Source organism: Cydia pomonella, chromosome 9, assembly GCF_033807575.1.
Source record: "Cydia pomonella isolate Wapato2018A chromosome 9, ilCydPomo1, whole genome shotgun sequence".
NCBI classification, from domain to species: Eukaryota; Metazoa; Arthropoda; class Insecta; order Lepidoptera; family Tortricidae; genus Cydia; species Cydia pomonella.
This window is the reverse complement of record NC_084711.1, coordinates 16,232,270-16,259,180: the sequence shown is the minus strand read 5'-3', so window position 1 is coordinate 16,259,180 and position 26,911 is coordinate 16,232,270. Positions and strand designations below refer to the sequence as shown.

Below are 26,911 nucleotides of genomic sequence, written 5' to 3'. Positions count from 1 at the left end.
CATGAATTCGCTAAAGAATAGCATTATGGCATTTATGATACCGATTTTGTGGGTCATAGTTTCTTATACTCCTGCATAACATTGTTTGTAAGATTTTATGCAGGAATATATCAAATTCTTATTGGATTCTTTATTCTATTCGCCCCACCCCTAAGATTTATAACACTGGTGATATTATGGTGATAAAATGTACCGAAATAATACTTTTTTTTCGGTTATTAGTGTTATTACTTAAGCAGTAAGTTATTGATTGTTCAAAAACTTGTCATGAAGATGTTCAGGTTGGTAACCTTTGACAGGTTGTATAAATTTGGAAACTTGCTCTAAATTATTTTATAATATAAAGTTTAAATTATGCTTGTAAGACATGAGTATCCCGGATTTACGATAATTTTTGCTAAATATTTTGGCTTACTACTTGCCAGGTTTTCCAGTACAACAACTGAAACTAACAGCTAAGTTCATTACTTAGATTGGATATAATTTAATTGGATTAACACCCATGATGCTGGCATATATTGCGATTGAATGCTCTAATCTGGGTGTTTTGTATTTAAAAATTGTAACATTAGGTATCTAATCATAAAACTATGCTACCTGAAATGAACAATACAAATTACTCTCTAAAACTATAGTAAATGTTTAAGCTGCTGATGAGTTTTTTATGTTTGTTTTTAGTTTTTTACTTTTCTAAGTACTTACCTGCTTTTATTGCAATATCTTTATTGGGCAACATTGACCCAACAGCAAATAATCAAAAGTTATAATTAATCTATTCATAATAAAAATTTTGTACAAAAAATAAATAAATAAAGATGATCTTATAGGTGGTCTTTTTGAGACCGTTGCCACATAAAGGGGTATGCTACTAAATAACTTGATTATGCACAAAATGTCTAAACAAAAAAAAATTATGCACAGTTTGGGTTGCTGATGAAGCATCCGCAGCTTTGATACTAATTTGCATTATAATCTTGGAAATGTTTGCCTAATTAAAGTACTAGTTAGTGACATAACCCTTGGAGAGGTAGGCGGTCGACTCCCGACCGATAATGTCATTTAAATTTCAAATTTGATTAATTGAAATAAAATCAAAATTCCAATAACTCAAAAACGACATATGCCACTTGAAGAGATAACAGAATGTTTATGCTTTTTACTATAGGATTGACAGTAAAACACCTTTACATTTTGATATTCATAAGTTTTTACAAATATATACATAGATCTATAAATTTCCATTCAGAAAAAGACATTTGAAAGACATTTTGTCTGTCTAAGAAATAAATGATTGTGATAAAAAGAATTAATAAATATTAGAGGAAATTATCCTTTTTTTTTTCCTTTCCTCTTTTCCTTTTACAGCCTCTTAAAGGAAAAGGAAAAGAGGAAGGCAGTTCAAACGATGGGACGACAACATCAGGCCTGTTGCTGGTGCCACATGGAGCAGGGTTGCCAGAGACAGGAACGAATGGAGAAGGCTGGAGGAGGCCTATGCCGACTGGCAAGCGGGCACCCAATACATTTAACAACACCTCTGATGTGAAACAACACATCAGTGAAGAAACAAATAACAGCATTTGGGTGTCATGACAAAAAGGCTATAATAAAATAAAAAAAAAAGAGGAAATTATCACACAAATTGACTAAGTCCCACAGTAAGGTCAATAAGGCTTGTGTTGTGGGCACTTAGATGACATAAAAACATTATTTTGTCATTATGACCACAGTCAATAGAAAACAACAGTTCCATTATTTTTTACATAATCAATATAATCATTTTTAATACCTTTTACCGTGTAATACACCATTTTACCCTGGCCCGTGCAACTCCTTTACATCCTTATCCTCATTATGTCACAGTCAATACGCTTTCCCGCTTAAGAAGCGTTTTTGGCGCGATCCTTTCAGAATCTTCTTAAGTGAGTTTTTCTGTAATAAGCGAAACCCTTTAAAGCTGATTTTTATGTTTATTATGATGTGCAAAAAAAAAACTACAACAAATGATTATTCAAAATCAACATTATATATCGTTGTCGTGGCATTGTTGACTCGGTTATCAGTTTACGCGCCATCCGGCGGCTATCAGAGCTGACTCATTAAAGATTTGCATCATCAAAGGCTGCATCACCATTCAATATTGAGAGCCTACCGCGAACACTGAAGTTCGCAAAATGCGGGCATCTTTCCCTGTCACTCGAATTACGCTTTAATTGGAGTAAAAGAGAAAGATGCCCGCAATTTGCTAACTTCGGTGTCCGCGGTTGGCCCTCTGCTTAGGATGTCGCTAACGAAGCTGTCTACGCTGAAAAATCCGGTGACGTCATTACGCTTTACCTTGTGAGGTCATCTTAACTAGATCTAAGTATGTTTTTTGACCTTGTCGGGGCTTTTACTGTGCCTACTTAAAAGTGAAATAAAGAGCATAGCTGTGTAAACAAGCTATTAATGTTGTAAAAATGCGAGAGAAAGTTCTCGCCTTTTCCGGGAGTTAAGGACACGCTAATGGTATTACAATTTAAAGCATGTACCTATTTAATCTACATATTTCTATTTAGAATCTTAACTGTGTAACGCCAATAAAACATGATGGATTAAAAAATATTACTATCGTTGCTCATGTTCTATAAAACGTGTTGTCAAATTGAAAAGTAAAGTATTTAACTTTGGTGAAAGCAACCATTTCACCCTCGAACTATTAGCGCTTTCTCTTCGTTCAAGCGCAAAATATCTTTGGTTCAACCACTGATTAAAAATCTACTATTCGACCTCATATAAACGTCGTTTTGCCTTTACGAAGAATTCTTGCTACATAGAAAACGCGAAACTAAACTTAAACAATGTATGGAAATAGTCTTCGTGACTTTTCCTAGCATTTGTTCCGAAATCCCGATACATTTTGCCTTTTCGTTTGGTGTTAGAAGAAGTCCGATTTTCATCTTGGCTAGCCCCCCTGGAAACCCATGTATATCTGCTACGACGTAGCGCTACGACCGTAGCTTAGCGGTGAATCAGATAATCTTTACTTGGTAGACTGGGTGTTTACTCCCGTGGGGTTACCTAACTACCCCCAGGGTAGTAACCCGAGCAGATTTCAAAATCCCTTCTAATAATTTAGGCAGTTAGAAGAACTAGTGACGAAAATACGTAACGTAACGTACCGGCCTTAGTTGGCGCTAACAATCTCCTAATTGGACTACTCGCCACCTAATTAAATATGTAGGTACTACAACTTGATTACGCCGAGGAGAGGCCATAGGCTTAACTATAAAAAAGGTCTAGTTTTGACTCGCTTTATTATTATTAAATTTGTTAATTTATCTACTCAATTACATGGACACAGTCTAGCTGATGGCAATATTTGAACTTAAATTTCTGTTTATGCCAGTAAAAGATCGCCAGTCATTGCTGAACACTCACCAGCAAAAGGTGTTTGAGAGATCTGAGAGTTATTGTTCAGAAAATTCGTGTAGGGCGTTTGCATAAAATTTAAAGTTTATCTCGCTCCCTTAGCTTCTTCTGCTGCGGATAGTACGACGCAACTGAAACTATATAACTTACAGGCTCAGTGACCCAAACAGGATCTTGGCCTCTGACACAAGAGAGCGCCACTCTGCCCTATCCTGCGCCACTTATTCACGCCAATTGGGTATTCCGAGGGCGGAAAGGTCTTTTAGGGCTTCGTCACTCCGTTTTCCATCCGGTTACCCCACATACATTTTTCTCATAGGACGATCCTCTCCCATCCTCTCCAGGTGACCGTGTGGCTCTGATCTCTCCAATTATATTGGGGACCGCAACCAGCTCCTTTAGCTCTCTATTCTTCCTACGCCTCCAAGTTCCATCTTCATCTCTGATAAGCCCCAGAATCTTCCGCCAGATGTTCCTCTTCGCCACTAAGAGCTTGCTCTCTTCTTTCTGAGTCAGAGTCAAAGCTTCACATCCATACATCAAAAATGGCTTCATTATAGTCTTGTAGACACGAAACTTGGTCGGTTTATTGATCAGCTTGGACAGTAAAACTCGATGGAGCGCTGCCGAGCATCTTAGGGCGTTTTGGATGCGTAGATGTATCTATTCCTCCCTCCGGTTGGTATAAGTTACTGTGCTACCAAGGTACCTAAAATGATCCACACCTTTGTAAGTAGTTGCTCCGACTACTAGGTCTTCTCTATCCACTCTGGTGTTCTTGTACCTTTTCATTTGGAAATATTCTGGTGGTTGGTTCTGAGTCCTATCTTCTCCCCTCCCTGTCCCACAATTCTAGCCATGACCTCCAGGGCTCTTTTGTTTTGCGCCAATAGCACCAGGTCCCCTTTCAACTCTATATAAGTATATACCTCCAATGAACTATAATTTGTTAATATAAAATAAAGCCATTCATAGCTAGGGTATGAAAAATGGAATATCTCGACAAAAGTCTGGACATCAGCCTTAAAAATTCGGATATTTCCTGGATAATTATTTCTCCAAATTACCCCCAAATGGTCTTTTTAATTAGACCTTCGTATCTTGAAGAGTTTTTTAATCTTTTAACTTTATTAAATACTCTTTTTTGCCAAGAACACTTATTAATCTTATTATATTTTTGAACCTAAAATTGGTCCTATGTCACGCTCTCTCTCTGGTATACAAATACAGAAATTACAAACTTCCTTTTCCTCTGCCCAACTCCAACAAAAATCTTGACTTGTCAAGGGAAATCCTGATTCATAGCAGAGTATATACATGTATGAGTAAAGTGAAAATATGTATGAAGTAAGTTTCCTAATTGAGGTGGTGACGCATAGTAATGACCTTCCGTAATGTAACATGCCATTGCAACGCGAAAGAGGTTACAATGTTTAACTCATTACGTATGGCTATTGCAATTTGCTTATCTCGAAATGTTTTGAAACAAAATGAAACTTGCACACAAATGTCATAAATTCGTGAGCTGGGGGTATTCCATTAAGTGTCGGGTCCGTGACGCCATTTTTTAAACACTTCTTAAGCCAAGAAGCTGATATATGGCATGATACCGTTTGATAACTTAGCTTTAAATTTAAGGGTATACAATACAGCTTTTTTCAGATTGTTTCCGACAAGGTAAATCCCTTTATGGAATGCCCCAGCTGCAATACTTATCACAATAAACATGAATGATTTCATTTTTAATTAGTTGGATGGAACTGATGTTTCTGGGAGTGTATTTAATGAGATTATAACGTTGGTGCACACCCACGTAATAATATAGGTACTATAGCGTAGGCCGTAGATCAATAAAATTTACTTACTTTAATTTCCAAGTTTGTACTCCTTTAAACTTTTTAAAAATAAAATAATGCGTGAGTGTCGTGGAACACTCGGTTGGAACGAAGTTAAGAAAGGGCCACGAGGGAAACTTGTCATGTTCATGGAACACTCGGTTGGAATGAGGTTAAGAAAGGGTTATGACGGAAACTTGTCAGGTTCATGTCCATGGAAAACTCGGTTGGAATGAAGTTAATAAAAGGTCGTGACGTAAACTTGTCATGTTCATGTTCATGGAACACTCGGTTGGAACGAAGTTAAGAAAGGGTCATGACGGAATCTTGTCATGTTCATGTCCATGGAACACTCGTTTGGAATGAAGTTAATAAAGGGTCATGACGGAAACTTGTCATGTTCATGTTCACACTCGGTTGGAATGACGTTAATAAAGGGTTGTGACAGAAACTTGTCATGTTCATGGAACACTCGGTTGTAATGAAGTTAAGAAAGGGTTGTGACGGAAACTTGTCACGTTCATGGAACACTCGGTTGTTATGAAGTTAAGAAAGAGTCGTGACAGAAACTCGTGACGGAAAACTGTTACATTTTTTTCCGCCAAGTCCGTACCGTGGGATAAGGTTCTTCATTCCAATATTTGAATATCACATTATTGGTTCAGCTTTCAGTTTACGTCAGTTAAACTATCTATTTCTACTGTACCAAACATTGACAGGGTAGTAGGTACTTTCGTAAATTGAAATCCGAATTATGAAGTTTATATTTTAAGATTTTGGTACATGGTAAGGACATAATTACGAATAACTGCTCTCAATAGAAAAAAATGACAACTAAAGGTGCGACCAGACCGCAGCTTAAAAAACGGTCACGATACGGAATCGCAGTGACGCGTCGTATGCGTACCGTTTTTGACGCATGCTCCCCACACCGCTGCTTAAAAAACGGTGACGTGCATGTCAAACAAATGAAAACGTACGAGTATGTATAGAAGATAAGAAGAACATAGGAGTGGCCTCAGTGCACGCTGCTAAAATCACTTGTGAGCTGGACGCCACGCTGCACGCCACGCTGCACGCTCCGCCGAACGCTCGGCTTCGAGCGTCCGCTCAGGCCTTACACTTACAGGGACCTAAAGAACTTGGCTGAAGACCGCGAAAACCGGCGTCTATTCCTCCGTCCGACAAGAGCCATGCTCTTAAATGATGATGATTATGCAGAATACAAACTTAGCTTAGTTTGAAGCCAGGTCGTTTTGTGTAAGATGACACAATAATTGGAAAGTCCCTGTAGGCATCCTCGGAAACCTAAAAGACACGAGAAACAAAAAAAATATGTCAAGGAAAATGAGATCGACGGTTTACTTATTCAAATATAATTTGATATGTAAATATAGAAACTTCGGCGAGAATTAATTTCATGTTTAATATTAATATCCTCCAGGTGCAAAAGAGAGGACATGATAAAAGCTGTTCCCTTGTTTTATTCAAGGATTTTTACGGCTGATATCGTTACAGTTGCTAGCCGAGCGGAGGTGTGTTGATGTCCGCTAGCGACAATTGATAAGTTCTATCTCCTTGCATAGCTGTACGAATCTCAAGGTCGCACTACACTGGAATCACCAATTATTCGAGTCTTCCGCATTTGCAATATTTGCATAAAGGATAAGATATACATTCGGCCTGAACCGAGTTATATTACTTCGGACGAAGTTTTCGATGGTCTCCGAACACAATTTTTATCGCCATATTGGTCGGTTACAAATTGAATAAACATTTAGTAGAATCTGCTTACGAGTATAATGAGAATGACATCGAAGGGAAGTGAAAGTGACATACACGTCATACTAAGCGGATGTCTTCTTATTTTTGTTAAGGTTTCCAAATGAATCTCAAATTCCTTTGTGTGAGATGAGTTTTATTAACTTTGTACCAATTATGAACTTGTCACTGAGAATTAAAAAGACACGCACGCCTTACGCACCAAATGTCCTTGCAGGGAAAGACGTCGGTATAACCGGTCATAATTTAATAGTTATCCATTTGTCACTATAAACAAAGACTTTTTTTAAATTGATTGTTTTATAGGACCTTTATACTATTGTACATATCGGCCCATCAAGTCCGCTCCTTACAGCTTCAGAAATTTATCCCACATTGTTACATAAAATTGTATATGAAAACCAAACTGCACAATAACTAGACTAGAGTCATAATAAACGGAATCCACACGTAATTTTTGGAAGGATTTTCGAACATAATAATATTTTTCTGTACCGTCTAAGACTTAACCGAGTAGATTCTTAATTTTCTAAAATTCTTATTGTCTTCAGTTACCGCGATAGTTACTAGGTTATAGTTACTAGAAACGGATTATAATGATGATACACAATCACAAATATACTTAAATGGTATTTATATATAATTATATTCCGCCAAACTGAAGACATTTTGTTGGCGGACGCATCTAGCACGTTACTAGATGAAATGTATAGTCGGTATTTAATAATGGTATCAATTCAGATTATTTCATTATTTTGTGCAGTTATCTTTATTTATAAGAATTATAAGAATATCCACATTTGTCTAACTTCTATTTTACGATTATCTCAAAGTTCGGCTGTAGCTAGGACGCGGACGGTATGACATTTCGCCGTTATAAAAAGAAAGGGCAGCGGTATCAAGGTTGCTGGGGAAGGTTCAAGTGCTTGTCTCACCTGACGTCACCGGACGTCCCTGCTCATGTAATGCAACAGCTGATTCACATTGTGTCTATATTTAGCGCGCGTTTACTCTCTAGGGGAGGAAGAATTAAATTTACGCCGGCATTAGACATGTATGAGAAAGGTTCCATAGGGCACAGTACAACCAACGCCGTCCTCAAAGAATTTTTTGAAATCCTCGTTGACCAATAAGGAGATCTGGTCGTACGTACATGATAACTATTTCGGATTTTTTTTTCAATTTCTAATACATTTGTTTATTTAGGATTCTCTTGCCTTGAACAATATAAAAATTTACTTAAGTATATTCAACACACAGTTTCGACTACTAGAGTCTGTGCCCGAAGAGAAGAGTCGTGGAATGTATGTGTAATGTAGTCGAAAAACAGCGAATATGTCGGTATAACCGGTCATAATTTCATAGTAAGCGATTTGTCAAGCAAAGTCATCTTATCCGACATTTTTTATTTATTTATTGTTTTATAGGACCATTTGACGAACATTACGAGATAAGTAGGTATAAGTGACCATAATGACATCTTTTCCGTAATTATTTTATTTGACATTGTATAATTATTATTTCCCAATATTTATTTGACATTGTGATGAATTTATTTTCCTATTGATATTTGATGATTTTTCTGTCTTGACATTGTATATAATAAATAGTTGACGATCATAATATAAATTCATATAGATTAGCTTGAAATAATTTATACTGTAATTTAATATTATGAAAAAATAAATCTAAATCTAAACCTATGGAGCCCAATACATTTCACGACTCTTCTCTTTCCGAACAGACTATTTAGATCTACGTATCTTCTTCTTCTTGTTACTTTTGTTATTTTGTGAATCTTACATCTGACCTCAGACTCCCGAGCCACTTTAAGCTTTAAACTTTAAGCTTGAAATCTCGTAGCTTTTATTAATTTCTTAAATTCGAACGTTTTTAACTAGAATTTAATTTAAATGAATATTTGTACTCATGAGAACGTACAACTGAAGAATAACATGCATAAGAGCAATCATTTGAAAAGTATGATAAAAGTGTTTCACAAAAGCGTATCGTATTCAGTTCACGAGCCCGAACGACGCGCCCCGCAGCGAAATCTATAATATTCAATTTATTTCTCTCGATGTTGCTATCGTACGTTCTATGCGTTACTCGTCGGTTAGTTAGTGAACTACCCCAATATCCAAGTTTATTGATTTTTGCTGATGGATTTCATGTAGTTGTAAATTGCCGACTTTTATTTACTTCTAAGTAAGCGCAGAATACATTCTGAGGAGTTTATATTGATTGTTAGAGACGACATGATAAGATTTATTTATTAAATTAAATTAGCGTGTGTGAGAATGGAATCGGCGGTAACTTGTGTGCATTGCTAGGCTCATGTATCTGTGCTAATGTTTCTGGCATGAGTCCAAGTTGAGCCTACTCGACGGGGTCGCTCGTGGTGGCTGCAAAACTATGGGACTGGCTTATCTATGCCAAATTGGACCTGGGTGTTTAATATTATATCATCAAGTACCTAATGTTGCTGGCTCAAGCTCGGTCAAGCGTCTGTCTATTGCAGTATTGAGGACGAAAGTAGTTTCCGTATGACCTAGTAAACTGGATTTTGGTATTACACTGGCCACCAAAACTCAATTGCAACGCCGAGGACTTTAAATATTGAAACGCTTGAATAGAGCAGAGATGGATTTTCTAAATCCCTTGCGGAGTTAAGCGCATGAATAAATTTAGTGATCCGCTGAAAAAACACTCAACGTTGCATTTAAAATGCAATGCAAATTGTAAAAAGTGTCATACTTATTCTGTGAAAAGTTTTGTTAGTTTAACGAAATTTCCTATGAGTAAAGGCCTGCTCTACTACTCGTACGTCGCATCGTTTCGCAGAAAAATCAAAAAAACTATAAGGTCTAAGCTTAGTCCAGAATACAAGAGTACCTGCTTAACCTTTCATCGGAGTATCGTAGGAATTGGAAATCCGTGATCTCTACATCACCCCTCCGGGAAACAGGCCTGATTTTGCATTAATGTTGTTCACATATTTACCGTGTTTAATTAAATGCATCAATGTTGACATCGTTGGAATTGGTAACGTATGTCTATACGTATCGTATCCTCGTTCCGCGTCGTGTAAACTGTAAACCGATACTATTAGTCAAACCCGATGGCACATGTCGATATCCGGTGAGACCCAGTTCTGGGATGCGACGGCTGGTGATCATGTGCTTGTACATGTATTTATGACAAATCGTAAAATAGGGCTTGGATTAAACGATGGCTGTTGAAATTATCGGAAAACTTCTGCTTGCATATATTGCATTTTGTAAAATTTTAATGAATTCGCAAGTTTGATTTGTGTAGTCGTTGCTCTCAACTTGATTGTACCTATTAATTTGGAGGCATATTCACAAAAACTTACACTTCCTACTGAAACGCGCAGATAACCACCGTCTTTATTTATTTTGATTTAATCTTAACGTGGGACTGGGCAGGCCATGTACGACGTATGCATCCACAGAGGTGAGCCAAACTAGCCACGTATAAGTGACTGCCACAACGTAAACACCGGCAAGGTCGGCCGAAGAGGAGATGGCGGGACGACCTGGACGCATTTCTCAGAAACTGGACGGGTGCTGCAGTTAATCGGGGAGATTGGAAGTCTTGGGGAGGAGGCCTTTGCCCAGCAGTGGGACACTTTAGAGGCTCGTTAAAAAATCTTAACGTGTGTCAATAACAACAAAGCGTTCACTTCTAATAATACATCGAATTTTATATTCATGTAGGTAGGTATTTTATAAAGAAATCCAACACTAGTACATTGTTTGTTTTCTTATCTTGAATGAAATCATCTCAACTGTTTAGGATAAGGTGATAATATACCAATAACTCGAATGTAAAGCAATAAATTCAGGTACAACGTATCAAAATCCCATCTACATTGCGCGTCGATCATATCGCAATAACGCGGTCGCAATGGGCATTTTATAGACGAATATTATATTGTTAATGGTTACTCTTTACGACATATCGAGTATCGAGAGATCTAAAGCTTCAACATTGATTATCATTTTAGGGTCATATTTAATCAGAGATAGAGAAGCAATGTTTCAATTGCATTCTTTCATGTTTTTCAAGTGTTTCTGCTAATCTAGGGCCACGTAATTTGAGGCTGAAAATGTCATTATAAATTAAATTAGTTTATCGTCAGTCTAGTGCTAGCGCGAAACTTGGCATGTTTTCAGATATCACAACGTTTTGTGTCACATAAGAACTTGGCCTAGTTTTATCATTTATGTTTTTGGTTTAGAAACCTTAGTTTCAGGGAAAAAAATATAAGTTTGCACATTTTAATTCTATTAGTCCATCAACATAAACATTTGTGTGTAATAAGCATTCAAGCTTTTCTCCCTAAGGGACATGATAGAATAGTTTTTATTAATAAATTTGTTATCAGATGATAGAATTTCTCAAGAAAACCTTTTCTCTTTTGAGGATAAAGCGGAGTAGGCTCTCACAGTTTTGCTTTGTTACTGAAGTTTTTCGAAGTGGTTTCCAGTGAAGACGCTTTGTCTTTTCACAGTTAGCTAGCTGTTAATCGTATTTTCTAGATAATACTTACCTACTTCAATTAGCTATATTATTGCAATTCAGATGCCTTAAACAGTTTATTAAAACTAAGGTCAAATGCAATTACGTATACTAGACATACAAGCAGCGAGTAAGAGGCCCGTTGAAGTCTTGTACCCATAATGTAGTTTGTTAGTTAGATAAAAATGTGCAACTAAAGTAATCATGTCACTACCTGACTGCCTTTGCCTGTTGGGCCTTACCTTATCTTATTTCTTGAGTGAAAAATGCATATGATCATTTTTCAGGTCTAGATAACTTTTCACAAGCTTAAACAAAATTAACCTTTGCCCATGAAAGCCTGTTACAGGAAACCTAATCCTGAAAATTAATGTTAAACATAATCCCTCTGTATCATGTTGTGCTAAACTGCTAATGGATAATCGATCAACCCTCGATCAAAATGTAATTAAACATAATGTGCGCAGCCAGTAACAATGTAAGCGAGAGGTGCGTAGTAACAGGCAAATTTATTTCGGTACCGGTGTGCAAATTAATGTTTTGAGGAGCGGTACAGCTGAATAGTGATACTGCAGTGTCTATGTTGTTTCAACCCTGAGTTTAATTTTCGCTTCGGGAGTAGGTATTCATTGCCGCGCACCGGGACTACCTAGAGCCATTTACGTGCATTTATATTTTTTGTAGTTTTTCGACTATTAGACCATGTTATTTAAGCTTCATTAGCGTTTATATATCACCGTAGCGCAGATGTATTTGTAACTTTGGAAAAATTTATATGCAATAAAGCAAGCGCTATATTTCGCTGAAAAATTTCACAAAATTCAAATCGTTTATGGCGTGCCATTGTGTGTCCCCAAGTGCACACAATGGCACTTAACAACTGACGGTTGACGTTGATCGTTGAGGGTTGGGGGTTGGCTAAATTTGTTTTATTATTTTGAGTTTCTGTGGTGTGATAATTTGCCCAGCTAGTCTAGCATCTAATTCTAAGTGGATCGAATTAATATCAGTTAGTATTGGGATTGAGAATGTATAAGTAGGAGTGCGTAGGTATGAAATACAATGTTATGAGTTGACGCGGAAAGAAAAAATCGATTAAGTAAGGGGATGAAATTAAAAGGAATTTACTTCTGAAGTTCTGAATATCGTACAGTATCGTAACAAAATACACACAATACCAAACTTGAAAAATCGTATTGAGATTAGACTGAAATCTTATTGGCATGGTTGTAGTAACAAAGCGACGCTACGATATTTCTAATATGCACAAAAATATAAACGCTCTAATATACAGAATAGTATTTTAACATTTAAATTTTGCATATATTTTAGTTGGCCCTTTTTTAAACCCACTAACATTTATTTTATTTATTATTAAACACAGCAACTATTTTTACAGGCAGAGATCCTAATAGTGCCTAAAATTAAATGTTCCTTATTACTACTTAACTACATTATTTCAATTTGAATTTCAATATATTACACAATAATTTCAATATATATTAAATTGCCCAATAGTCAAACATCTCTATTATCTTATTGAACTATATCTAAGGTTTACCATGAATAATCAAAAATAGAAAAATAGATTAACCACAATTATGAATAAGGAGTGAAAATTCTCGATAAAAAAACTTGTAACCCCTAAAAATACTATGCATTTGACATTTTGAGAGACCTCCGTCTACACTAGCGCCCCTAGCGGCGAAATTAAACGCGTTAGCCTACATTGCAGTTATGTATTTTTCCCTTGGAATTAAACTGAATGCTTTTTCAATTTTCAAGAAACGATAATATAAATACATGTCATATTGAAAAATGAAAAAATGAAAAATGTTTTATTTGTTAATGATACAGGGTTCAATTGTAAAGGTTGGAGTCTTCTAGTAAGTATAAAATACCTGTGACAGAAGACCCCGTATATTGTACATGAAACCCTCATAATTCTGTGCCCTATTGTTCTCTGTATGTCGGATCGAAATACCTATTTCCATATTCTATTTTCGTGGGTCTCATGTATATCTAACACAGTAGGCCTAGCCAAGACGTCAATAGTTCGGTATCTTGGCTAGGCAGCTAGGAATTACCTAACCTGTTCTCGTGATTGATTTTTTTCTGTGTACAGTCAGCGTCAAATACTTCGTAGCAGTCAAAGTAGCCAAATAGTTCGGTACACCATACATTTAGTATGGTGTACCGAACTATTTGGCCACTTTGACTGCTACGAAGTATTTGACGCTGACTGTACATTCGTCTGCTAAGATTACCAGGTTCGTGTTTTACAAAGGTAATCTGTATTCTCTGTTTGTCTTCCTTTATATCAAATATGATTGTTGTTAGAAAGAGTTACATACAGCGATTACGGGTTATGAACCTTATATATAACGCGACCCAGGCAATTTACATCCGTTAACTCTATTTTACTGTCAGGCGTATTCAAATTTTAATTATAGGATATGAATTTGATCTGGATTAGATATAGATCTATCAATCAGTGTCAAAAGTTTTTGGTTGAAGAAATGTCACTTTTGACTCTGACAGATCCGGTCCACGTCTAATCCAGATCAAATTCATATCCTATAATTAAAATTAGACTACGCCTGTGTATTCTATTATTCAGGGCGGGTAAGAGACGCGGCGTTATAGCAGACAGGTGATAAAGGGACCGATTCGTTTTCAGGGGCAATTTCATAAAAGTGCCATACGTTCATACTGCCAATGAGGCCTGGAAGATATGGGATATTTCAAGTCGAGGGTTTCGTTTTAGAATCTATTAAATTACTGTCACTGTTGTATTTTATAATCACTACTAAAACTAAAAATAAATGCGAAAGTAACTTTCGGTCCAAGATCCAAGATTACCGCCTTCTGCATTTGACCCTTGATCTCGCACACCTAGCGGGAACTACCTAAGTGTTGGTCAAAACCCTTTGCTTTGAAACTGTTAGCTGACAAGACCATCGGAACAATGATCGTGGAATCAACGGCGCATGGCACACTGCATCCGATTCGCGATATTGCTATCATATATACGCGCATAGCGTTGTCTCACTCAAAGTTTGGAACGACGTGCGTCGGATGCAGTGTGCCATGCCCTAACATCCCACATGTCAAATTTCTATATAAATATGACGTTTATAATAGAGTCATACCAAGATAAGTTGGCAGCGATTTTGACAGCCTAGACAGTGAAGGTGTTATTTCAAACGTCAAACTTCTATGAAATTATGACGTACACTTGCACAGGCTGGGCTATCAAAGGTAGGAAGGTAGGGTAGCAAGTAGCAAGTTAGTATCAAAAAGAAATGTCTGTCAGAAACTTTCCTTTCCTTCCAAATGAAATTACCTTCATAAAGTCTCCAGTTTCGTTCTTCTGCAAACCGCACAGTCCATTATTACGTGTAAACGCCGTTACGCCCGTTGCACTGCTCATTTGTAATTCACTGACGTACAAATTCGGTGCTAGCGCCACATCAGCCGGTATATTAGGTTACACGAGTGAGGGCGACTTGAATTCACGGAAAAACCAGTGTAAAGTTACCTTGAGGTCCCCAACAACTACACGTAATCAGAGAGTTTATCGAAACTTTCGACTCGCCCGTAGTCGGTAAGGGGGTGAAATGAGAGCCCAGTTGCAAAATATACGTCCGGGAGTGTCTCGGAAGTGTCAAGCGGGCGGGGTGGCTCCGGTCATAGTAGGCGTACCGAGAGTATTCCATCTTCCGACAAAACGCGGGCAGCTGACAAAAACAAATTACGTTTCCCATTCTAAGGGAACCTCTAATAAGGACATCTAGTAAGGACAAGCATTGTGTCTGACTAGTCCTAACACACGTGACGTTAATAGGAGTTCCTAAAGATCCAAAAATAGGTTACTGACATTGTCCCTATACTGTGCCTCGGCTCCGCTTACGTAAGTTCTGCGGCAGCGCGCCGGCCGCGGCCTATCAATGCTCCACGTCCATTCCATTGTCGTACACGCTACGTTTCTTTGTTTCGTCCCATTTTTATTGAGATCTAGTGACATTGTTTTGCAACATATGGCGAAGACATTATTAGTTTTATTTATTAATTACTGATGAATCGTATAAAATTTTTATAACACCGTAAATATTTAGTACAAAAGTGATGCTGTTTAACATTTAGATAAACTAATATAAATATTAGGTTAACACGCTCGCATATGTAATTATGTATATTATATTCCACATTGAAAAATGATCGAAGAGCCACTTATCAAAACAATAATTATATGATATTCAAATTGGCACACGACGTATTCAAAATAGGTACATTTAATAAGTTGGATTTTAGGTTCTTCCCTTGAAAGTTTCTTGGTTTTACCCGGCCATGACCCCACCTATTTACGCGTGTTTTGGGTTATGCAACTACTCTGGTTGGGTCTCTAGATTGAGATTATTCCGTTCACGCAAACGGGGTCTAGGGGCAAAAATAATGTGCTAAAGGCTTGGGCCTCAGGCAAATAGCTTCCCGGGTTAGGGAAAGTTTTCTCGATTTTTTCGTTTGCGTATATTTGCTCTCGACCTTGGGTTGGCTGATAACATAGTCACGTTCTTGTTATCACAATACAAACGCGCCAAAATTCCAGAGGGCCTACCGCATAAAAGAAAAATCTCCTTATCTGCCTCTCTATCGCTCTTGCATATTCGTGTGATAGAGAGGCGGATAAAGAAAATTCGATTCACGTTTTTTGCGGTAGGGCCTCAGGTTATGTAGACATAACCTGTACCCCTAGTGTAAATCTATTCGATGGCGTAACATGACGTACGCGTTTGCGTTAAGTCTCATTTTGTACGGGATTTTGAGTTTCTAAAACGTTCCGCTTGGCGCGCTGTGTCAAAATCCCATACTAAATGAGACTTAACGCAAACGCGTACGTCACGTTTTGAAATTGAATAAATTTACACTAGGGGCTCTGATGCCTAGTTTTCAGGACTATAACTTTGACACAGTTATTTTGCTAGTAGGTGAGATTCAATACAAACATGAATGTTTTTTTAGATTCGCACGGCAACGTCGGCAACAAAGCCATTAAGTTTTTGTTTGTTTTGTAACACTATCTTTTTGTTCTGCTCCAACGCTTTTGTTTGAATTTTATGAAGCGTTATCTTGCTGCACCGTTTACACTGCTGCATTAATAGCCATTCCTTGTATTACCTAGGTCGTGATCCCGGTATAAGCTGCTTAAAGTATCAGAAGCGTTGAAGCTTTTAGTCTGAGGTGGAAACAAAAATAGCGCTCACGCGAGATTATATCACGTTGATATTTCTAGTTGTCGTACCGTACCTATTATATGTAGGTACTGGGTACTTCATATTGAGTTTTACAGTCGAGTCCTACAAATGATTTAAGATTGGCTTCATACTATTATAAACGGGTGGTAGATATAGTAATCGTTTTCGGATCACGGGCAAGACGAAAATCAGACGAACCGGTATAAGTAGCACTTAGTCTAGACAAACTTTTTAAGTAACTCTAGGTCACAGTTAAATTGGTTTCCCTGAGCCCTTTGTAAGTTATGTTAGATTAGAACATACACGGCCAAAGCTCTTGTAATACCTCTGACACCAGACATACCAGACAGAGGTACATAATTCTTAGCAGTGGCCGGGTTTAAAGGGCCGTAAACAAGCGCGTGTGCGGCGACGTCAGCGCCGGGCTGCCCCTCGTCGGCTTTACGACGACCCGTAAACCGCGACCCGTGTGAAACCACTTCGTTAAGGCGCCCGTTCGGTTAGCGACACGCAATCAAATACCCCTAATATCGATATTTTCAACCTTCTCTCCTAATAATAACCCTCCTACACATACTCAAGACAACACGTACGGCGTCATTACTCGTAAGAGTATAGTCAGATGCGTTTAATATGTTTTCGCAAGTAAACTCATAAATTGTATTGCTACTCGCACCCTTCCACGTTCGGCAGCAAAGTTTGGAACCCTTTCATCGATTTATTTAGGCTCACGCATGTATTACAGTTACAGACCTTATCTATAATAGACAACGAAAAGTCGAGTGCCCTCTACTCGCTATCTTAAATCTTAACTATATTTTTTTTAAGTCAAAAATATTTTCATCTTTTTATCTGCAAATATTGTATATTCCTACTTAAGTACCAGAGACGATTTTATATTAATTTTGTTTGCCAATGTTTTATCTATTCTGAGCCGGGTAAATAATTTATAATGATTTCCCAGAGGGCAGCACAAGAATACCTTATTTGTCTTCGGTAGCTCGAGGAAATATAAGATATATGGAATATCAATATCGGAGCGGCCAGTTGCCTAATGATATAAAAATACTTACGTATCTTGGGAAGAAACTGAAAGTACTGAAACATCTATCAGGGACTTCAGTCCTAGCCCCTACCTTAGAAGGTACGCAAAGAAGTTTCGTGGTGATTTTCTGATAGACTTATAATTCAAAATAATTCTACATTACAAATTTCTTTTGCAAGGAGGCCTCAAAGGCTCTTTTACAAGTCGATACAACATTTACAGTGACATACATACAATAATACAACATAACAACATTTATTCAATACGATGCCACAGCGAATACCTGGGTAAACATTATGTTATAGTAATCTTAAAAATAAATAACTACTATATTATAACAGTTAACAAAATTAGGAAATGTAAAAGGTCCCCAAAGTCATATAAAATACCAATACTAATTATATTTGCGGAAAGTAAAGGTTCTCCAAGCGTCAAAATGAAATAATATGAAATGTGGCATTATCTATGAAAAGGGACCTTATTGTCGAAGGCGCTTACGCCGCACTGCGTCGCGTCGCGCAGCGGTGTATTTGTATCGGAGCATCGTTTATAACGGCGGCAGCGCCATCGACAATAAGGTCCCTTTTCATAGATAACGTCACAAATAAGTGTTTCGCATCAGGATTGTTAAGCTAATTTTTGTAAAATAATGCAATGCTACAGAATACATAACTAGTATGTAGTCACGAAATAGGTATATGTATAAGTAGTCACAAATCAGTCACGGTCAACCAAAAGTTCAACGACATCCTAGTCCTGTAATTCATTTTACCTATAATCGCAATATACTCATAGTATTTTTTCCAAGTATACTTACGAGTAACAGCCGCTCCTTCACTTCCCTCCAAGCTTGATGAACGCCTCCCATGAGGCGATAAATATATATCTACTTGCCGTGCTTTCCCGAAAAGGCCTACAGACCCGGCGCTTTATCCAACTAAATTATGTAAGGACTGAGACTATTCCAGGTTGGTTTTAGCCGTAAGACATCACGTCGGGATACATGACGTTAAGCCAAGCCGGGATTACTTTGCGTAATATCGTTAGACGACATCTAAAAGATGCCTGTATTCACGAAACAAATTCTTTACTTGTGCGTGGGGTAAAAAGCACCCGGGCACCTGTTGGGACTGGGAAAACTGGGCACAGATTTGGGGGAACAGTCGAGCAGGGGTTGAGTTGACCCAGATCCGCGTAATTTCTGCCCGTTTAGTGCGCGCCCTCCGTGTTGCTTTATATTGTTTCCAAACTTTCGCTTTCGTTTCGCTATCTCTACCTCGAATTGAATAAAAATATTGTCGAGTGTCATACTTTTCTAACACAAAGAAGTCATTTCCTGTCTACTTTTTGTTTCAAATTTAAGAACAATAGCGAATACAAAAGCGGCCGACGTTGTAGCGAATTGTGTACCGAAGGTCGACTTGCAATATCGATTTCGTTTTCTATTCCCTGAATTTGCGTCACTAACTTGACTTTATTCAATTAAGTCCGTTAATATTGTGATATTTATAACTGCTGCGTTTTTTTATTGACTCAGTAATAAACGTAGTTGCTAAATCAAAAACAACTACTTAGTCTGCATGCAGCAATATAAACTGAAGTTTATTTAACGATCTTGTGATTTTGTACCAATTTCAGACCTTTTTACCATGAATCAAATGTCGAGAGATGTTGCGAATTCACGCAACATTTATACTCATCCATCAATCGCGAATACGGCTGTTTAAGCTTCTTTTTCTGATTTTATGTTCCTGTGGTTAAACATTCAAAATATATTCTAACATAAATATTTTACGATGTCAAGTGCCTTTAATATAAAGAGCATAAATGCGGAGTTTAGCATTTGCCTGTATAATTGTGACATAAATCGACGTACGTTTCAGGGATTTAAAAAATCTCCGCAAGGCTCATTCCGCCTTAATTGAAACACACGTCCCCGGCTTAAATGCTGAATCCGGTTTTGCGTATGAAGCCAGCTCCCGCATTGCCGCTTGTTTAATTAGTTTTCGTTAATTTACAAGGTAAATAACCAGAAATCGTTAAAATTTTCCCGAAATGAAAATTCATTTAATTAGTCTTACTGCTCGAGTCGGGGGTTACGCCGTATTTCCCGGTTGTTGTTGAATCTTCTATTGTAGAAATTAACTAAGTTTTACAAGTTCAAAGACGTGCTTGAAGTATTTTTGTGATGACTTTATAATTTCTAATTTGCGCGATATTAACTGTATCTCGGTAGCTCTTGGATACATAGGAAGTGATAAGTAAGTTATGCTATTCCTGTCGCTTATTTGCCAGAACGCCATATCAGCGAGTCGACGTCATAGAATCTGGCTCAATTGAAATACGTGACGTGACTCCCAATTTGTTAGATAGCTACCCGCTTTGACTGTAGATGAAATGAAAATAATCCCGAGCTTTATTAGGTTTTAATTAGGGAATTTTAAGTAATGTTAATTTATTTACGGTTTCGTTGGAAATTGTAACTATTGTGTGTTGTATTGTGATAGGTTTTTTTATTAGCTGTTACTGCATTTTCGGCGTTGATATCTTCTATTAATAAAACTTAATTAAAATCACAATCTTGGCGTACGTACATCTAAGACAAGAATTTTCGCTGTTTAAGAACTTATCCTAACAATAAAAAACACGTTTGTATTCTATTATTTCTTGTTTAAACTTTAGATCGCATCTTGATCTCTTTATTCGTTCTTTAATCGCGTAATAAAGTAACAAGAGAGTGCATGTAATTAAGCTTCACAGTATGTCCTTTTAAATGCTTTATTATCATAATTAATCCGTTTAATAACACCAGAGTACACCGGAGTGACCTTTTAATGGCTTCAATTGAGTATAATGACTCATTTAAAAGATAGTTCGTGTGGTGTTCTGATTGAGAATGTGGGCAGCCACTGGGCAAGGCAATATCACTTGCGCATAAAATGTAGTCGGACCCCACGATTAGATTACTCGTAGCTATGGAGAGATCAGCGAAGTAAGGTAATGTAATCGTTGCCAGCCCCTTTGTCTGGCCGGGCGGCCGTGACCACCTCCAAATTGCCCTGCCTCGGGATACCTACACCTAAATGGCTCCTTGGTGAATTCGTGAATTCCTAACTAGATTTGACGTGAAAAACATTTACCGCACAATATTTGCGAAATAACTTAAGACGAGAATTAACGACCGCGCGAAATTGCCTTTCCATCCAAACTGTAAAGTTTGTAAAAACATAGTCCTCATTTTTATCTCTGGCTATAAACACAATTTGATGTATATATCAACCACAGCTCTTATAATAATTATATTAGTATGGAGAAGCGGTCCTCCCCTTTCCTCTTGAAACTTGATTCATTAGCGTGATACATAAAATATGCTTTGAGACATTTTTATGGCCGCGTACATTGATATAAATGCAAATCATTGCTTACCTTTTATACCGAGATATACGAAAACATCTCTACCCTCCTTTATAAGGACCGACGTCCTGTTTAATTTATTGTTTTAGAAATAGGGACAGAGAAAGCAATCTGATTTAGTGAGCTTTGTAGGTCCGTATTACTCCCGTAGGGATCAGGTACAAATGTTCAAGGCGTTGTGGTTACTTATTATAGTTTACGTATTATATTATTTATATAATAGGTTGCCAGAGCTCAACGAGGATGCGGAGTGTTAGGGTCGGCAACGCGCATGTAACTCCTCTGGAATTGCAGGCGTACATAGGCTACGGAGACTGCTTACCGTATGCTTGTTTGCCACCGATGTAGTATTATAAAAAAAACGTAGTTACAGTAACGTGGGACTATTGACCTTGAACTAACTGACGGTATTATGAGGGGGGCGTGAAGCCAGGAAATTAGAAGGAGAAACAAGATATTGTCCGTGTTGTGCGATGGCTTTTATCTCAATAAGTCTAAATATATACTTCTGTTTTAAATTTTGCTCGTCTGATCCCTCAGTCATGCTCATGCCTATTACCAGGTTTTTATATTGAAATAACACTGCTAGAATATGCAGGGTATCGATATATGTAAAGTGCAACTGAAAATAAAGCAAATTATATATGTTTTCGTGTTATTGAGCCAACTTAACCTTTGAAGGCTTTGGTTATAGAGTCTGCCCAGTGTCCTTCCAAATATAGTCTAGTTTTCGTATGACTTATTTCATAACATATGCCCTTCAATATAACTTGTAAAAATTTATCATAAAAACTACATTTGGCGTTAGCCCCCTCTTAAGCTATTAGACAGCTTGCAACCTGTGAAACCATTAGTAGTTTAACCACGACCATGAATTAATTTACCAATCTTAGCTTCTAGAACTGTATATGGTTTCACTGCGTTACAAAATGAATGAGAGATAAGTTCACGGCGGTTACCTCTGACGACATTTAGGCATTTCGGCTTAGAACGCACGCGATTAATTTCTTGCGGTTTCAGAACCGCATAAAGTGTAACGTACGGCATGCTTCATACGCGCACGCACTTGCAAGACTGACACCGCAAGAAATTAATCGCAGTGCGTTCTAAACCTTAAGGCTGTATGGTGTTCTTTAAGAAAAGACCGTAGTTTTTAGGGTTCCGTACCCAAAGGGTAAAACTGGACCCTATTACTAAGACTCCGCTGTCCGCCCGTCCGTCTGTCACCAGGCTGTATATCATGAACCGTGATAGCTAGACAGTTGAAATTTTCACAGATGACGTATTTCTGTAGCCAAACAAATACTAAACAGTACGGAACCCTCGGTGGGCGAGTCCGACTCGCACTTGTCCGGATTTTTAAAGCATGTGCATAGGCTACAAGCGGGCTGTACGCCATTCGGCATCGTATAAGTAAGACGTTATTCAAATAATACACGTTGATGCCTCTAAAGGTTATCAGTAAAAAATGATACAATGTCGCGGCAGTAAAAACAAGAGCGTTATCTAGATGCCCTCGCTGTTTGCTCTTGAATTTCCGTGTGTGCTGATAACGACGAATATAAATGCAATTCGTTTATCCTTTTCTTTCGGGAAAAGATTTTACACAATCTTCCTCTGTTGTTACAGTAATCCTTGGTAAAACTGTGGTATTGCTTTACAAATATTTTTTTCAACCTATTTTATTACACTACAAGAATAAATTAATTTACCAATCTTGGCTTCTAGAACTGTAGGGTTTCATTGCGTTACAATATAAACGAGAGATAAGTTCACGGCGGTTGTTACCTCTGACGACATTTCGGCTTAGAACAGTTAGAACGCACTGCGATTAATTTCTTGCGGTTTCAGAATCGCATAAGGTGTAACGTACGGCATGCTTCATAAGCGCACGCACTTGCAAGACTTAAGGCTGTATGGTGTTCTTTAAGAAGAGACCGTAGTTTTTTTAAAGCATGTGCATAGGCTACAAGCGGGCTGTACGCCATTCGGCGTGGTATAATAAATGTAGACGTTATTCAAGTAATATTGCTGTAAGTAACATATGTTTGCTCTTGAATTTTCGCGTGTGCTGATAACGACGTATATAAATGCAATTCGTTTTTCCTTCCGTTTCGGAAAAAGCTTTTATCTACACACATATCATAAACCCTCTATGATGCCTTCAAAATCCGTAAATAATGGCCAACATTACGATAAACTGTTTTGTTACAACAAATTTCTTATCTGTGATGTTGTAATTGCTTCATAACTACATCAAAATCGATTTGGTTATGACATCAAATTTGGAACATCTCTGAAGAAAAACCAATTCCATTTGACCTCTATTCTAATATCAGTCGAGGTGCCTTTTTGTTCGAAATTAAATGTCAATTGCTTAAAATATTGACATATCTCGCATGTTAGTTTGTATCGAATGATACGCAAATAGGCCCCCGACTCTAGTTTCTCTGAATTAAAAAAAAATACTACGAATGCGTGGCATGCGTGAAAAAAGTTTTCATTTGCCGCCATTAGACGTACAGATAATCTTTTAATTAGTTTTAAGTATAAAATGAACATGTATTGTTGTTTTTAAAGTAACTATTGCAAAAATTTCGTGTAAAATGAGCGATAAAAATATTTCGGTGACGCCACCACATATCCGCGAGTTCCGCCAAGAGAGCAACGATGCCCTGTAATTTGGGTTAGTGAATATATCATAGAAAGTTTATAATATGTGTGTAGATAAAATAGTGTATGTAACTGTACATAATTAGGTATTAAAATACTCGTGTGATCCTATTAAGAAACGCACGAATTTGTAAATTAAAAACGAGTTAATGTAAAATTTAATTTTATAAATTCCCAAATGTTTACAAAACATGTGTACTTATTTAAGCCATGTTAACACCCATACATTTCTCTAACAACCCAAATTAATACAATATTGTCTCCGCCCCACTATTTGATTGGATCAACCTAGCCAGAGCCGTAGCACAAAGCGCTTTGGTCGAATTGGCCGCTTCACCTCCCTTATTCAAGGAACACAATGGCCTGTGTTAATTAGTTGCTATCAAGTGCTGGTAATTGGGTCCATTAATGGAACTCACGGTATTTAATTTGGAAGGCTCTCCATTATCGTGACACTGTTGATGTGCCCTTGACCTGTGCTTTCGATTGCTCCCTAACATGGCAGTTTTATTCTGCCGCGGCTTATTATCGACCGTGTTAGTCTTAGTTTGGTAATAAATTATGATGTGGATATAATATTTCTAACTACCGGTTGACGTATTAAAGAAAATCAACCTGATTTGATGATGGAGGCAGGAGGTAGCCATAGGAACTCTGTGATAAAACAACGCAACTTAATTGTGTTTAGGGTTTATAGAATTGTCTCGATGAGTATTAGTTGCCTGTGGAAAGAAAAGTACAGTCAGCCATAAAAGCTTGAACCAAAAATGAAAATATTTCGGTGACGCCACCACATATCCGCGAGTTCCGCCAAGAGAGCAACGATGCCCTGTAATTTGGGTTAGTGATTATATCATAGAAAGTTTATAATATGTGTGTAGATAAAATAGTGTATGTAACTGTACATACTTAGACATTAAAATACTCGTGTGATCCTATTAAGAAACGAACGAATTTGTAAATTAAAAACGAGTTAATGTACTCTAACTACCGGTTGACGTATTAAAGAAAATCAACCTGATTTGATGATGGAGGCAGGAAGTAGCCATAGGAACTCTGATAAAACAACGCAACTTAATTGTGTTTAGGGTTTATGGAATTGTCTCGATGAGTATTAGTTGCCTGTGGAAAGAAAAGTACAGTCAGCCACAAAAGCTTCTAACAAAAATGAAATTTATGGCAAAAACTTATTTTGAATAATTACAAGTAGGTATAAAAAAATTGTCTTATAAATGTATTTTAACGCTACTTTCGTAATATGTAATTGTACCTAATCATCATTGTAATGCCATCTGAAACGTAAAATCTTTACGGCAAGTACTGTGTGTGTCTGTTTGTTTACACTATTTGAGCAAATTTTATTGTATTCTGATGTTGAGTTCTGTTGTGCATACTTGTCGTTTACAAGGATAGATTACAGGGGGAATGAAGCTTTAATCAATTTGAGTCGTCGCCAACTATTTTAGGTCTATAATGCAATGATTAAAGACAGGATATTCGTTCCGTCCGAGCCCCGTCGAGTCGCTTTATATCCGCACCGGAGACCTCTGTGGGGGACGCGGTCGGTCCGCACAAATTGAATAATGGCCACCTCTCTTGTAGTACTAAGTGGGTTCTATTTTGTTGTACGTGCCATCCGTGTTGGGCCGTACCTACGTTCTTAAAATAGCACATATTTTTGCGAAGCTTGCTGTATTTTTTATATGCCCTAATTGAGTACAACACATTAACTGCTGTATAGTAAATGTGTAAACAGGATAACAATAGATGGATAATGCGTTGTATTGATTTCTGGTTTTCAAAGGCCTTGCTGACTTGCATATTTTTACAATGGGATTCATGTGCAGTCATTAAAGTGGTAATTACATATGAGGGTGTAAGTTGTAAAGTACAAATATTATTTAAACACACATATTTGTCAATAAAGTTTATTACCAAGACTCAACTGTCTGCTGAAATAAGCATTTTTTACAAACCTTTGCTTTAAATCATTCTTATTTCCTACCCATAAGCTTTACGCCAGTTAATCGGTTTTAAAAGAAATATTCTTTATCCGCAATATTTGGATTGATTCTTATGAGAAATATTTTAGGTTTATTTTAAACTATTTATAATCGTAACTTACATTTGTAAAAAAAAAAACAAAAAGGCTTCCTTTCCGACGCTAGCCGCTATCATATTTTACCTTAACCGGTCCGTCAAACATAATCGACGTAAATCCACCTTTAACGTATGTTTGTCCTTTCCAGGCGCAAAGCGACGATGACGACGTCGGGCCCGACGACGTCAACGTCGCGGTTGAGGAGAGCCCCATGACCGAATTCTTCGGTGAGGTAAGTTTATAAAATAGTCATGACATGACACAAATAACAGTATCTACATGAAAAAAAATGCGTACGGGGGTTGTAAGGTGACAATCGTTAATGGACAAACGTCAATGGTAAAGAAAAAATATATCATCTAAAAGTCATGTTATAATTTCCATACATTGGATTTCGATTGGCGTTTTCAATAAACAATTGTGTCACACTTTCCTTTTCTTTATGTGGTGTTAAAATAACTTATTTGACACATACCTATACCTAATTTTATATTAGGACATCAGGGAACTTGTCCATACACACGTTGTGATGCTCTCATTTTAAAACCACTAGCTAGATTGCTCTGAAACTTTCAATAGGATAAGGTATATCTAGTCCTATAATTTGCTTATGTAGCTTTAGATACCACAATTTAAAAAATACAGTGAACAGAAGTTGTTTTTGTTGTATTTCGTTTTTTTTTTATATTATAACTAGATATACCTCATGTCATTGTATGTGCAAAGTTTCATTACAATCCGACTCGTAGTTTTAAAATGAGAACTAAACTCCGTTTATATGAGAAGGTGAAATTCGGCCGAACTTGCCGGGCACTCTTAATACCTTGTTTAACCGATGAGGGGATATGAC

The 26,911-nt window shown here is 37.3% G+C and overlaps 1 protein-coding gene across 6 annotated transcripts in view; it reads left to right on the top strand.

The window, feature by feature from the left end:
- Nucleotides 1-26,911, top strand: part of LOC133521469 (syntaxin-1A) — a 74,394-nt gene that overhangs the window by 235 nt on the left and 47,248 nt on the right. For all 6 annotated transcript variants that reach the window (XM_061856444.1, XM_061856446.1, XM_061856443.1 and 3 more), the window contains exon 2: nt 26,210-26,293. In XM_061856444.1, coding sequence (XP_061712428.1) covers nt 26,210-26,293 — 84 coding nt within the window. The remainder of the gene's footprint in view (nt 1-26,209; nt 26,294-26,911) is intronic.